The 13,465-nt window shown below is 37.4% G+C and overlaps 1 protein-coding gene across 4 annotated transcripts in view; it reads left to right on the top strand.

Annotated features, from left to right (window-relative positions):
• Positions 1–13,465, top strand: part of osbpl9 (oxysterol binding protein-like 9) — a 30,436-nt gene that overhangs the window by 8,583 nt on the left and 8,388 nt on the right. The window contains exons 1-9 of one of the 4 annotated variants that reach the window (XM_058389183.1): positions 3,551–3,793; positions 5,594–5,739; positions 7,899–7,995; positions 8,154–8,201; positions 8,589–8,618; positions 8,727–8,777; positions 10,141–10,179; positions 12,173–12,272; positions 12,576–12,680. In XM_058389183.1, the coding sequence (XP_058245166.1) occupies positions 5,633–5,739; positions 7,899–7,995; positions 8,154–8,201; positions 8,589–8,618; positions 8,727–8,777; positions 10,141–10,179; positions 12,173–12,272; positions 12,576–12,680 (577 nt within the window). In that variant the 5' untranslated portion in view covers positions 3,551–3,793; positions 5,594–5,632. Of the gene's footprint in view, positions 1–1,487; positions 1,565–3,550; positions 3,794–5,593; positions 5,740–7,898; positions 7,996–8,153; positions 8,202–8,588; positions 8,619–8,726; positions 8,778–10,140; positions 10,180–12,172; positions 12,273–12,575; positions 12,681–13,465 lie in introns of those variants that run through there. The other 3 variants (XM_058389181.1, XM_058389184.1, XM_058389182.1) reach the window with 3 other exon arrangements.

The following is a 13,465-nucleotide window of genomic DNA, read 5'->3' on the forward strand; positions in this document are numbered from 1 at the left end:
TGTTTTTGCTGAGCTCAGTGTCAGCTATATTTCACATCTTATTTACTAGGTTTCTCTGCCTTCCTTGAGAAAATACTGTTGTGAACAGGGAGAAAAAAAAATAATGGCAACTTTCAAATTTATACTGTTCCAGTGGCTATTGTCTTTTTTTTTTTTTTTTTTTTTTACATAACTCATATCTCAGTCTGTCATTATTTAGTGTTTTTCTGATTAGCTGATGACTTCTGTTCTGCAGTTAAAACAAATACATCACACCTGAAGATGGATCATGAGGCAATATTGAATAGATAGTGTTATGATATTTACCAGCTAAATTCAGTACATCCAATTGCAGGTAAAAGGACAGTTTACTATACTGTCCTTTACCATCCTTTTCAAGGATGCTCGCCACCATGTTCCCTTAAGATACAGAGAAATACACTAATACTGCTGTACCAACTAACTCATTCTTCTAACTGTTCTGTAAATGAGTTTTAGCTTGATGGAACTTGAGTATATATTTCTGATGGAGACTAACAGAGAAATTCTATTAGTTGGTCTAGAAGGGGTGTCTGTCTAATGCTATAAATCTAAACATATAATAATACAGTGAGAAAAATAATACTTCTATTATATCCCTGTAACTTTTAGTATCATTCATTTATCCATCTTCATTAACTGCTATATCGTGCTTTCAAAGCTTATACCGGAAACTTATAAGGATATGAGGTGCAATTACACCCTGAGTGGGATGTAAATCCACCACAAACTATTATAATATTTATATATATATATATATATATATATATATATATATATATATATATATATATATATATATATATATATACATATATGCACACATTCTATAAAGGAATTTATAAATATGTAAATAAATAAATATTATATATATATATATATATATATATATATATATATATATATATATATATATATATATATATATATATATATATAATATTTATTTATTTACATATTTATAAATTCCTTTATAGAATACACAAATGAAGTGATGGGGAAAGAAAAGTTGAAAATGGCTGAAGATTTGAAAACATAAATATTAAATAGACACAAACTGTATATAGTGCAACATATGTGAGATCATAAGCGCACTTAAAGTATTTACTTCTTCTTTTCTATAGCAGTCAAACTATAAAAGGGCCCATCGTTTCACTGCATTACTGTACTTTTGAAAACTGGCAAGTTTTAAGAAAGGTGCTAGTTCTTGGGAAAGGGTTAGTCATTTTGTTTTCCTGTGTGTGTGTGTGGGGGGGGTTCAGCCCTCAGTTCTCTCACTGTGTTTTCTTGAAAGCAAACAGAGCACAGCCGATCCTTGGTCATCTATCACCTTTACAGCTATATTAAGCTGTGCTGCTGTTGGCCTCGTTCACTGCTGTCCCTTGTCCTACCTTCTACCCCTCCTTCTCTTATTTCCTGTGTGTGTTCTGTCTCTAATGGATCGTCTTTTGGATGTTCTGCCCCGGCAGCCCGAGACGCAGATGAGAGGGAGAAGTGGATCCACGCGTTAGAGGGGACGATTCTGCGCCACGCTCTCCAGCTACGGGTAAGAGTTCAGGCTGCTTTCTTTTTGTGTGGAACGTTTCTAAAGAATGCTTTTGAAGAAACAAAGTTACTCATCAGGCTTAACCATTAATGGAAGGTTTCTGATAATCCAGCCAAGAATTGCTGCATATTCCCATTTTGCTAGTGTTGGAGATAATTATATTACCCTTGCCGCTATATTTATCATATTTATCATATCTGTTAAATTTTAACATACTAAACACTTGTGATGTTTTTATTAGGCTGTAGCCTTGCCTTTTTTTAGGAACTCGTCCTTCAGTGGAAGGCCTGGTTAATACTGCTACATTAACATGTATTTGTTTTGTGACGCAAAGAGGAATTTTTATTTATTTAATGTTTTTTTAAAAAAGCTTTCAACACTTTACAGAATAGTAACAGACACACACACACACTGTCTGATATACAATGAAAGGGAATACAAAAGCAAAAATATACATAAGATGACACACAGAGCACCTTATCATAGATCAGACTGGACAACTGAATGAATAAAGACTGGGGAGAAGCAAAGAAGAAGATTATGGGATATACACTAGCTCTTGTCCCTCCATAGAGCTAGCTATACATTGCACATGTCTAGGCTTCTCTGCATCTTCCACTCTTGAGCTGAACAGTGATTGTTTGGTGGAAAGGGGTTTGTCTATTTACGTACACAGAAATTAAATTCAGTATATTATTGTTCAGTTCAGAGTAGAGTGGTTCCACATACATCTCAAATTTGAACAATAACATACAATACATTCTGTCTTCTGTAGACATGCTCGTGCTCCTCAGGCTTTTTCTGAAAGTGTAGTCCATTAAACAGTTTGCTACAGAAATGGTAGGAAATCTGTTTAAACATACCCTCTCTGAGTAATATTTTACTGAAAAAGTAATATATTAAACTGATATATCAGCTTCTCAAGGAGTGTCTTTAGTAATATTTGACCTCTATGATAAAACTCTCACAGAACAGCTAGTATTAATGCTTAGTTTTTATCTGTTCAAGATTTTCATGTTTATTGTAAACACAGTGATCGCAATGTTGCACAATGGCTTCATTTTCCGAAAAACTACAATCCTGATATTGTATTAAATGCAAATGCATATGCAAAGCATATGAAGCTAAAGCAAAACAACATAAAAGCAATAAAAACTGAAGCATTATCATTCTGTGATTGTCATTTGCTAGAATTGTGAACAGCTTTGATATAAGAACTGCTTGAGACGAGTGAAAACACTACAGAAATCTTTTCAGTGAGCATCGACTCGGTTTATAATAGATCATGCAAGGTTTCTTTTTTTTCTCTAGCATTTTACAAAGCAAAGTTATGCTTGCCTTATCTTCTGTTTCTTATTTATTCAGTGAAACACAGACCTTCAGATGTGCTGTTTCTTTATCTATTAATTTTGTAAATTTTAATGTGGTTTATGTGACTTCGCCCCCTAGTGGACATGTTCATAATGCATGCAAATATAAAGACTTCACCCTACACTAGTATACACACACAGGACGCTGTGATGTGCTTGTAGAAGCATGCTTAAATCAGCCTGAAAGAGTGATGGTGAGCGTATACTGAATGCATTGTGAGTGAGTGAATATAGAATATGTGCGTCATGGAATCCAGGAAAGCAGAGCTCCCACTTATATACCCCCACACAACATCTTGGTTCTTTTCACTCCTTTCTTAAAGTGATTTGAATTGATCTGATCGCTCTGCCTCTCCTCTCCTCCTTTCCTCTACTTGTCTTCTGTCCTCCATATGAATAATTCTGCTGACTGACTGATGCATGAATCTACTTGCCTGGCAGAATGAAGCCTTACAGTCACATGATCCTAAAACCTCTAATGAGCCAATCCCAGCTCTGCACACTTGGCCAGTCTCTCATTTGCAGCAGATGGCTATCCAATCAGAGCAGCTGTTCGTAGTTGTTTGACCCCCTTTGGGGAGTTTCTTTTCTTTTTCTTTTTTTTTTTCCTTCAAATTGCGGAAGTCTGTACTTCCTGTCATGAGTTTCTTGAAGCGCTGTGTTTTTCATGTAGTAGTTGAGTAAAAAAAAATTCTGTGACTGCATTTTAGCTGCTGTTGTCCTGGAGTTGGGTTTAGAGGTTTCCAGTGGTGGAAAATCTGACTCGGCCTGACAGCTAGGGAGTAATTTTTTTAGGTGGGACCAAGACGAGAAACTTCTGGCCTCTCTAATGTCCCAGTTCAGCAGAGGCAGGATTCATGTGAGTATCTGAGTTGTTGGAGATTCAGTGTAAATATGTCATATAGAATCGTGGGTTTGTGTGTTTTGGGTAGTGAAGTTCGGGATATTGTTCCTGACATGTGTTTAAAACTTCATGCGACACACTGTACTTTCTGTTTTGTTTGAGAATGGGTGTGTATATTTTTGTTCTTGTGTGTCCACGTGTGTTTATATATGTATGCCACTGCCCACACGTTGCATATTGATTAGATTCAGGTTAAGAGTGGGGTTTGGCTCAGGAAACATCTTGAAGTGAGCTCTTGTTTTAACATGCTAAGTAGACTAAATTCAACAAGCTTCATTGTTAGCACACGTCCATGTTTGATTTGTGATGTTGACTCAGGCTTGACTGTGACTCAGACTTCTTACGGTTAGGTGTCAAGGCCATTCCCTGTTTTGTCTTAAGTAACCCTTAAAATGCAGGTGTTTAAAATGGTTAGTCACTAACATCCTGTCAGCACGTGTTTTTTGTACTCTGGGTAAAGCATGTTTATTTTAAAAAAGGAAAAAAAAAAAAAGTATAATGAAGTTTAGACATGCCACAGACTGACTGTATTTGTGTTTGTGGAAAAGATTATGAATCATTTGATATTTTACTTTTACTATTATTTGGTCATGTTTAAATTGGTTGAAGTATTGTCTCTCTCGGATATAGTAATCAACTTAATTTTAGTGTTTTTTACAATTTCGTTAGTCTGTGTGTGTTTGAGAGACTTATGAAGCGGGGTGTGGTTATAACTGTTCAGGAAAAAACACATTAAACATTTCATGTATTCATTCATATTCAGTAGCTAATGTATCCTGGAGCCCATCCCAAGCCCACGCTGGGAGAATTTACTCTGGATGGGATCATGGACACACACATTCGCAGCAAGAAACAATTTTAGCATAGCCTGTCTATCTACCTGTATGTGGAAGAATACCAGGGAACCCACATAAACATGGGAGAATATGTGAAATTCCAGACAGACAGAAACCTGAGCTGTGAGGTGGGAAAACTAACCCTTGCACCACCATGCTGCCTGTTTTTACACTTTAAACTTTTTTTGGTTGGATGGACTGTGGGATGTCCATCACACTAACAAGGTTTAGTGTACAATATTCTCCAGAACTTGAGTAAGGATACAGAAGAGGCAGATGGTAAAAATTGTTATTAAAGCCTGCATTTATTGTCTTGTTTCTGAACAATTAGCAGTAGAAGTTGAGTAAATGTACTATACTCATATATAATGTGTGCATTTTGTTATTTTCAACTGCAATCCCATACCTGTTCTTGGATGTCAGGCAAATATGAAATGCATAGCAACTTTTCTGTGGTCACAAGCTCTTTTTTTTTTCCCCCACTGTTCAGTAAATCACACTTGCTTGACATTTTGCTGTGTTGAAATGATTTAAAACTGTTAACAACCCAAGCAGATGGATTAAAAAGATGTTGCCTGGACACAGTCTTCTTGTTGTTATGGTTGTTAATGTTGACACTAAACCACTCCACACATGCGCGTCAGTGTCTTGGTGAGCAAACAAAATAATCTTGTGTGTTTGCTGACGATCTTAGACAAATAAAAGTATACAGTTGGTCATCTACCATCTCGGTCAAATGCCTTATTTCTTACATTTAATGTCAAAAGTACCAGATGTCTGGCTCATTGCCCCTATGTTTTACAATAGAAATTTTTCCTGATCCTAACCCCAGCATTAGCTCAGCTCTCTTTTGCTCCTAGTGGAGACTCGTGTACTCATACAACAGAGAAGACTTTGACCCTTAATATACTGTTTTCAGCTTTTATTGGAAGTGCAGTAAAATGGCAGGAAGGTGTCAATGGCTTTCCTTCATGTCCCTGTGATGAGGTCCCATACGGCTAATTCCAGCTCTGGAGGTCAACGTAAAGTTGCTCGGGTCCCTCAGCGGAGGACAGAGTCCAGATTGGGGAGTACCTTATATTTTACTATTAATATTTAACCAAGTTGTTGCAACGACGCTATCTATTTATTATTTGCTAATATATTGGTCTATTTAGCTGAATCTCTGAAACTATGCATTCTGTAGTGTATTATTAGAGCAGACAATGACTTAATGACAGACATTTGACACACTTTGAACCTGGTTTTAATGCTTTTGAAAAGTCCACTGTTTATGGCTATACTGTAGTGAATGGGTTTGCTATACAGTGAGCTAGAATGTAAGTATGAAGAAGTTGTGTATAAACAGTCTGTTTGTACCTGAGCTCAAATAGAAATGAATACTGTTGGTGCACAATTTGAACATTGCCAGCTCCCACCAGGATAGAGGCTTTAAAATGGTTATAGAAAGTCTATACACCCCTGATAAAATACCAGGGGTTTCATGTAAATAAATGAAACCCAGATAAAATCATGTTAGAATCACCCACAATGTGAAATTACAGTGTAGAAAAATTAAGAGGAAAAAAGAATCAGAAATGTTTTAAGGAAAAGCACTTCTTGACTTGACAATATTTTCCCAAGGGCATTTTCTGTTTCAGTTCACTCCACAGATTTTTAGTTGGATTCAGGTCAGTGGGCTGGCTAGTTCATTCAAAAACATTGATCTTCTTTTGGTTAAGTCATTCCTTTGTTGATTTAATTGTGTACTTTGGGTCATTGTCATGCTGAAAGGCAAAATTCCTTTTCATGGTCAGCTTGCTAGCAGACATCTGAGGTTTTTGCAGTAAGATCAACTGCTATTTGAAGCTGTTCATGATTCCCTCCACCTTGAAAAAGACCCCAGTTGTAGCTGAAGAAAAGCAGCCCTAAGCATGATACTGCGACCACCATGTTGCACCATGGGAACATACCTTTTTAGAATTATGGAAATATTATACCTTTTTGACCAGTTAGCCTTTACAATGTTCCTAATCTAATGTTTTGGAATTTGGAAAGTAAGATAACATACAAGCTCTTTGCAGACACACCATACCATACTGTTATACAAAATAATGCACGCCTTAGGGGTGGGAGGTGACAGGAGATAGAAACTAAGTGCAGCTACCTCTCAAAGTGCATTATGTGCGTATAATAGGAGAGTCTGGAGTGTGTTCATCTGCAAATACCACAATTTGGCCGTGATTCCACTGTTTAATTCATTATTGAACCACACATTTAATGTTTTAACAGTTTAGATTTATTGTTTCGGAAAGTCCAAGGGACAAGTTCTCACACGTTAAGGCTTCCATAAACAGTGGCTCCCTCACCTCACTCTTTCTCTCACACTCACATACACACACACACAGACACACACACACATGTATACACACATACACAAACCACAGCCTGTCATTTTACTGAGAAAGCAATGGAAACCGTAAGCAGTACAGAGACTGAGAGTGCTTACACCCAAAGACACTTTCCATAAATGAGAAATGAACATCTAACGAAAAACCTGACCACGTTTATGATCATAAAACTTGCTTTGTTCACTATACATGTTTTGTACCTGTTAATACAGAAACAATAACCTTATCAGAATGAGTGCATTAAAGAGTACCTTCTTTTGACGGAATTGTATTTGTCATACTTGCTCCTACACGAAATGTGTAATGATCTAGAAAATACGTAATATAACTGAAGTAAACATCAATGGGTACTGTGGAAGCATAATATTGTCTAGAGATGATAAAATCAATCATTTACCTATTGTAAATGTACTCTCTTCCAATGATTCCATGAAGCTGTGAGGGAACGCTCAGTTTGGTTTCCTCTTGCCGAGTATCCAACCTCAATAGTCTACTGCTGTAATTATTTTAGCCCCATTCTACCTTTGACATCATTCGTCCTAAAAGTGAACCTATTTATTTATTTTGTTTAATGAATTACAGCGTTTTATTCTGTGTATAAGCCTCGGTTGTACAGTTTTGTACAGAAGCGGTGGCCTCTCCTCAGTTTGGATGCTATTCTCACTGTAATTAAGCTAATCTCATTAGAGTGTAAAACGCAACAGGTTAGGGTCAGTACTGCTGGCTCCACTGGCCTTTTCTTGAAAGTGGAAAGCAGAACATGGCAAAGGGAAGCACAGCATGGAGGTGTTTCACGCTAGTGCGGTGACTCAAAACAGTCTCTCTTCAATTCCAGGAGGCGGAGACAGCGTTTGTTCCCAGCGTTCAAGACTTTGACAAAAAGCTTGCTGAAGCAGATGCGTATTTACAGATTCTGATTGACCAGCTAAAGGTAAGCTAATTTCGAAGGAGGGTTGTAAAATTATTATTACACGTCATTATTATTATGACGTGTGTTTTATGAAAAAATACATTGGTAGCATACTGTTATTGGGTTTTCTTTTTCATCATTCAACTTGTGCTATTTTGTTTCTGCTCTCCATCCTGTAGCTCTTTGATGAGAAGATAAAAGACTGCAAAGATGACGAGTCACGCAGAGTAAGTCGTTATTATCTCTCCTGAGACATCGGTGACATGTTTATTTTGTACACAGAGTGTTTTTCTCTACAAACCTGTGTGTGAGTATAACTGATATCTCATAGAAGTGTGTGGCCAGTGTTTAGCTAAATACAGTTTAAGGGTGATCTTGTAACAGTATGCTGTCTTTTTATATTGCAAAACAGCTTTAACATTTAGAGGAGCAAGCAAAGTTTCAGTAATCTGGGAATCACACGACTTTCCGCTCTGTACCTTCACCTTTTCACTTCCCTTTTCATGTGTATTATACATGGTTCCTTTATAAGTAAAGGCGTTGGTATTGAAACAGATTTAGACTATTTGTCCTGACCCTGACCACCCCCCCCCTCCCTTTTTTTTTCTTTAAAGAAAATCGAGAACCTGAAAGAAACAACTTGTGTAAGTATGTTCTAGTGTATTCTCCCATGTATGTTCTTGAGCTTCTAGAGATTTAGTGACAAATTGTCTCATGTATTGTTTTCTTCGTATTTATGCTTTGTTTTTTAGAGTATGGTAGAATCTATCAAGCACTGTATAGTACTGCTTCAAATTGCCAAGGTAAAACTTTTATTTTCCTAGTTTTGTTATGAATGAGTAGCTCTGTGTGATAGTAAAAATGTCTGTGTAATTCTTTGTCAATTAGAGATGGCACAATACAACTTCATATATTTCAGACCACGAAACGAGTACCTGATGCCGATGTCGATCTGATTGGCTTCATGTTTAATGAATGAATCAGGGATTTCTATTTCTGAATTAAAGCGAATTAAAATCTTCCCTTACGTTTGGCCATCATATTACACTACTGGTTGAAAAATCTCAATATTAACTTAAACTGCACTTCTTTAATTAAAATAAGTGCTTTCAAACAAGCAAAAAAAGTGCAAATGTGTGCGAAATAAGACCAATTAACACTGCAGTTCCAATATACCGATTATTTAGGTCAAATATAATATTCGGTTCAGTTAGAAATGGAAATTGCACTATATGGCCCAAGGATGTGGACACTTGACCATAACACTGTGCTTTTATGAAAATCCCATTTCAGATTTAGTCCTCTTTTTGCTGTTTACATAACCTCCACTCTTTTGAGAAGGCTTTCCATTTGATTTTGGAGTGTGGGATTTTTGCCATTCAGCCACAAGAGCGTTAGTAATGTCAGTCAGTGTTAGAGGTCATGAGGTGTTCAGTGTGGTTGAGGTCATAGCTTTGTGCAGGCCACTAAATTTCTTCTACTCCAGACTTTGCAAACCATGTCTTCATGCTGGAACATGTTTGTGCCTCTTAGTACCTGTGAAGGGAAATTGTAATGCAAATGCAACACAAGACATCCTAAAGACATTTCCAACTTTGTTGCAAGAGTATGGGTGTGATGGCCAGGTGTCCACATACATTTGGCTGGGTAGTGTAAATGTCGAACATATATCTAGTCTATATATGACTTTAACATGAAAATATATAGCACATTATAAGAGCATATTAGCTTGTGACTAATTTGGACTGTATTTGTTCTATTCTTTCTCCGATATCCAGTTTGTTTCTATTATCAAGCCAACCCTGATACTAGATGTTTTATTGGTGCTATCTCTAATGACAGTAGTAGTTTTCCACTTGCCTGTGATCTCAAAGATTAGTTTGCTACATTCCTAGAGATTCCATTGTAATGGTTTGGAGAGGTGCTTCTCACAAACGCCAAGAGTCTAAAATATTTAGGCTTCACTGTTATTTTAAAAAAAATATTTCTATTGTTATATTGTAGCATGCTGGTATCACCGTAACAGAACCATCTTTATGATTATTTATTACTTGCATTTCAGGGGGTAGAGTTATGGAATAAGTTGTTGCACAATGCTTGAGTTGGTTCACCCCTGTGACTGAGCTGCACATTCCTCAATTCATGTTTTCTTTTCAAAATTTTAAGGATCAAAGTAATGAACAGCAACACGCAAACGGACTGATAGTAAGTTGTGACTTTCCTCAACCATGGATCAATCTAATTCGACCAATCTTCTGTCTCTTTGCTCTGGAAATTCTTTTTCATATTGGGAAAATTTTACTTGGCAACAGGTGCATGCTTTTCACTTTTGGAAATTGGCTCTGCCACATCTTTCTGTCGCTCTCACTTTCATCACTCTGTCAAAAGTGATAGCATTTTTTTTTTTTAAATATTCTGTGGAGTGAGATGTTGCAAGCATCTGTGATGATCTATGACTGAGCCAATTCTGTTCCAGACTGTCTCCACTGATTATATGACCTCTACATGCACATTAACAACACATAAAAATGGCTATCGATCCTTGCTTCACCCTATTTGCTTACTCAGCCATCTCAGGACTAATTGATCAGAGACTATTTAGTGGCTGTCCAACCTGAACCACAAATCATGTAACTGTTAATTTGGTCCTGGAGAGACCCTGCATTAAGATTTGATTTAACACCGATCAGGAATCTTTGGCATTGTACTCAGTTTTGGCTTTAATTAAAAAAAACAAGAAGCCATTGTCATTCAGGAATATATCTCTTGATTCCTTAAACCTATAGTTTATTCATTTATTCATTTTATGTAACTGCTTTATCCTGGTCAGGGTCTTGGGGGGGATTTAGAATTTTAGGTGAAGGACACCATGGATGGGATGCCAGTCCATTGCAGAGCACTACATACACTCCCTCTTACACACACACACTTTTATATTCACATCTAGGAGCAGTTTAGCATATCCATCTACCAGCATGGTTTTGGGAGGTTGGAGGAACCCAGAGAACATGGAGGAAACTTGCACAGACCCAAGGAGAACATGCAAAACTTCACACAGACCATAGCCCAAGCTCAGTATTGAACCAGGAAGCCATGGTTTATTCTGGTTATAGTAGTTCTCCCTGGTTCAAGTTATGTGCGAAATGCTATAGTGTAAAGATTATATTTGTAACGTTACACTGTTCTGACTAATGTAGTTAAAATCCTCTAGAACAAGCTACTGTATTAAACCAGTACATTTACACCATCCTTAAGCAGCCTCTCTCTGCCCTGCATGTCACCTCACCTGTTGATTTAATCCAATCTCACCTGTCTCCCAGCACCATGGGTCTAATTTTTCTAATTGGCTTGTCATTAAGCACAACAGGCTAGGGTTAGGTCATTCGCCATATGGGGAAGCAAGAGACTGTTCCAACTGCAAAGAAATAATCAGGATCGAATCCTTTGAACGTCCTAGAAGAGAAAAACCTCTCCAAATCTCATTCATGTTGATGGCTGCCATCATATCCCTGCGTCAGTAAATAGCCAGGTTTCACTCCATGCTAAATTCCCTTCCATTTTCCTGCTGTTGCATGTTTTCCCATTTTCCTTCATTTCTGGCTGGGGTCTGCTCAATGGATACAGCAGGAAGGTATTTACCTGCATGATATGTGCAGTCACAGTATTGAGGTCTGCGCTTGTCACCATGGAAGCTAAGCTTAACAGCCGTTATCCGAGTCTGCTTGTGTGTGTGTGCGAGTGTATTGGGGCGTTACAAATGTAGAGTTGTGCTGCAGTGATTGTTGTATAATTAGATTCAGTGTGTCTAGTGCCATGACCCTGCAAGGCCAAACTGCAGCTTTATAAATGACCATTGATGTGACACTCGGCAGAATGCAGAATAATTATTGCAGATGCATCTCTTGATTATCTCAGTGATAAGTCATTTGTGAAATGTGATGTTAATTTTATTTTTTCCCCCAAATGTAATAAACTCTTTAACTGTATAGAATAGAATACTATGCTAACATTCTTCTGAATAGAATCTGCCGCCTTACATATGCAAGCCAAAATCTTAACATAGAAACCTATCAGCCCCAGAGGAAGTGAAGTCCTCCCAAATGTGAAGTAACAAAGTAGCAGAGATGTCCTCTGAGTGTTTGTTTGTGTTTGTGTGTGTGTGTGTGTGTGTGTGTGTGGTATCTGTGCTAACCTGCAGAGCACCATAAACCCAGTGGATGGAGTTCACCAGCCCAGCCCCCTGGACGCCTCTGTAGTCAGTGCCGTTGCCATGCCAACACAGACCACCCTCCCCACAGGTATGCAAGGTTTCCTTATTCTTTCTCACTTTCCCTTTTTTTTGCACACTTTTACTTCCTTTCATTCTTTGCCTTGCTGTAAACAAGCAGTTTATACACTTTAATCCAAAACATGTACAAATGCCCAATTATTCTCCATTAAGTTATAGTCTTATAGTGTAACAAATAACAAATATGGTGTTTTGGCCACATTTATTTTCAATAAATTTATGACTTTTTGCTGCACTCTAGGAAGTCTTAGTGCTTTCAAGTTATAGGATTGTGTTTGATTATTACATGTTGTGTGTGTGCTTGACTGTATAGATGGGGCTCAGGTGTGTAAAGCAGAACAGAGGCCTTCTTCTCTTCCCATGGGTCCCGTCGTCACGGTGATGGGCAGCCTTCAGACGCCCACTCCCAACAGCACAGGTACAGATGGCAATTCCGAGATGTTATGTAAGGGAAAAGTGCAGACATGAGATGTGATTAGATTGCTCTCCTGGCAACATACTGTAAAAGAGAGTGTGAACTAAAGCCATTGCTTAGCTACCTGACTGAGGAAGGGGAAAAAATGTTTCAGAAAAATAAATGATTATAAGACTCATGTTTCCTGTTCTATTCACTGCTTAGCAATGGATGTCCCACAGCACATGACTTTAGTTCAGTGTAGGAAAACCTACTATATATATTTAGAACTCAATATATAGACAAAAATATCACCATGAACAGGGTGTCATGTATATTTGGGTAATGATTTTCAAACGAAGCACATAATGTTTCATGTTTCAAAACATTAATTTTTCTCCTTATTGTAAAAAATATATAAAATTAATTGTTCATTTAAACCCTAATGGACAATAATAACCAGGTATCATTTACAAACTCAGCCTGGCTGTCATTATATGACTAGCTGTTATGACTTGCATGAGTTTCTGAATTTTTAATAAATTTTAAAATTTCTATTTTTGTTTCTAGTTTACTTTTAAGTGTCAGTATTACTTTATTCGATCAGTACCTTGCTTTTGCACTTTCCGTGCCATACAAGTATTCGTTTTTGTATCAGGTGTAATATGAGTATGTAGCACCTCTCTGCAGTGAGTCTAGAAGTCAGTACTGCAGGCTGAGGCACATTCCCTGTACTTCTGCTGAGGTGGTGCAAGAAATGATGAGCTTGATAGAAAGTGCAGCTCAGCAGCTCTCAATGCAGCCTGAGA

Source organism: Hemibagrus wyckioides, linkage group LG05 (genome assembly GCF_019097595.1).
Source record: "Hemibagrus wyckioides isolate EC202008001 linkage group LG05, SWU_Hwy_1.0, whole genome shotgun sequence".
NCBI lineage: Eukaryota > Metazoa > Chordata > Actinopteri > Siluriformes > Bagridae > Hemibagrus > Hemibagrus wyckioides.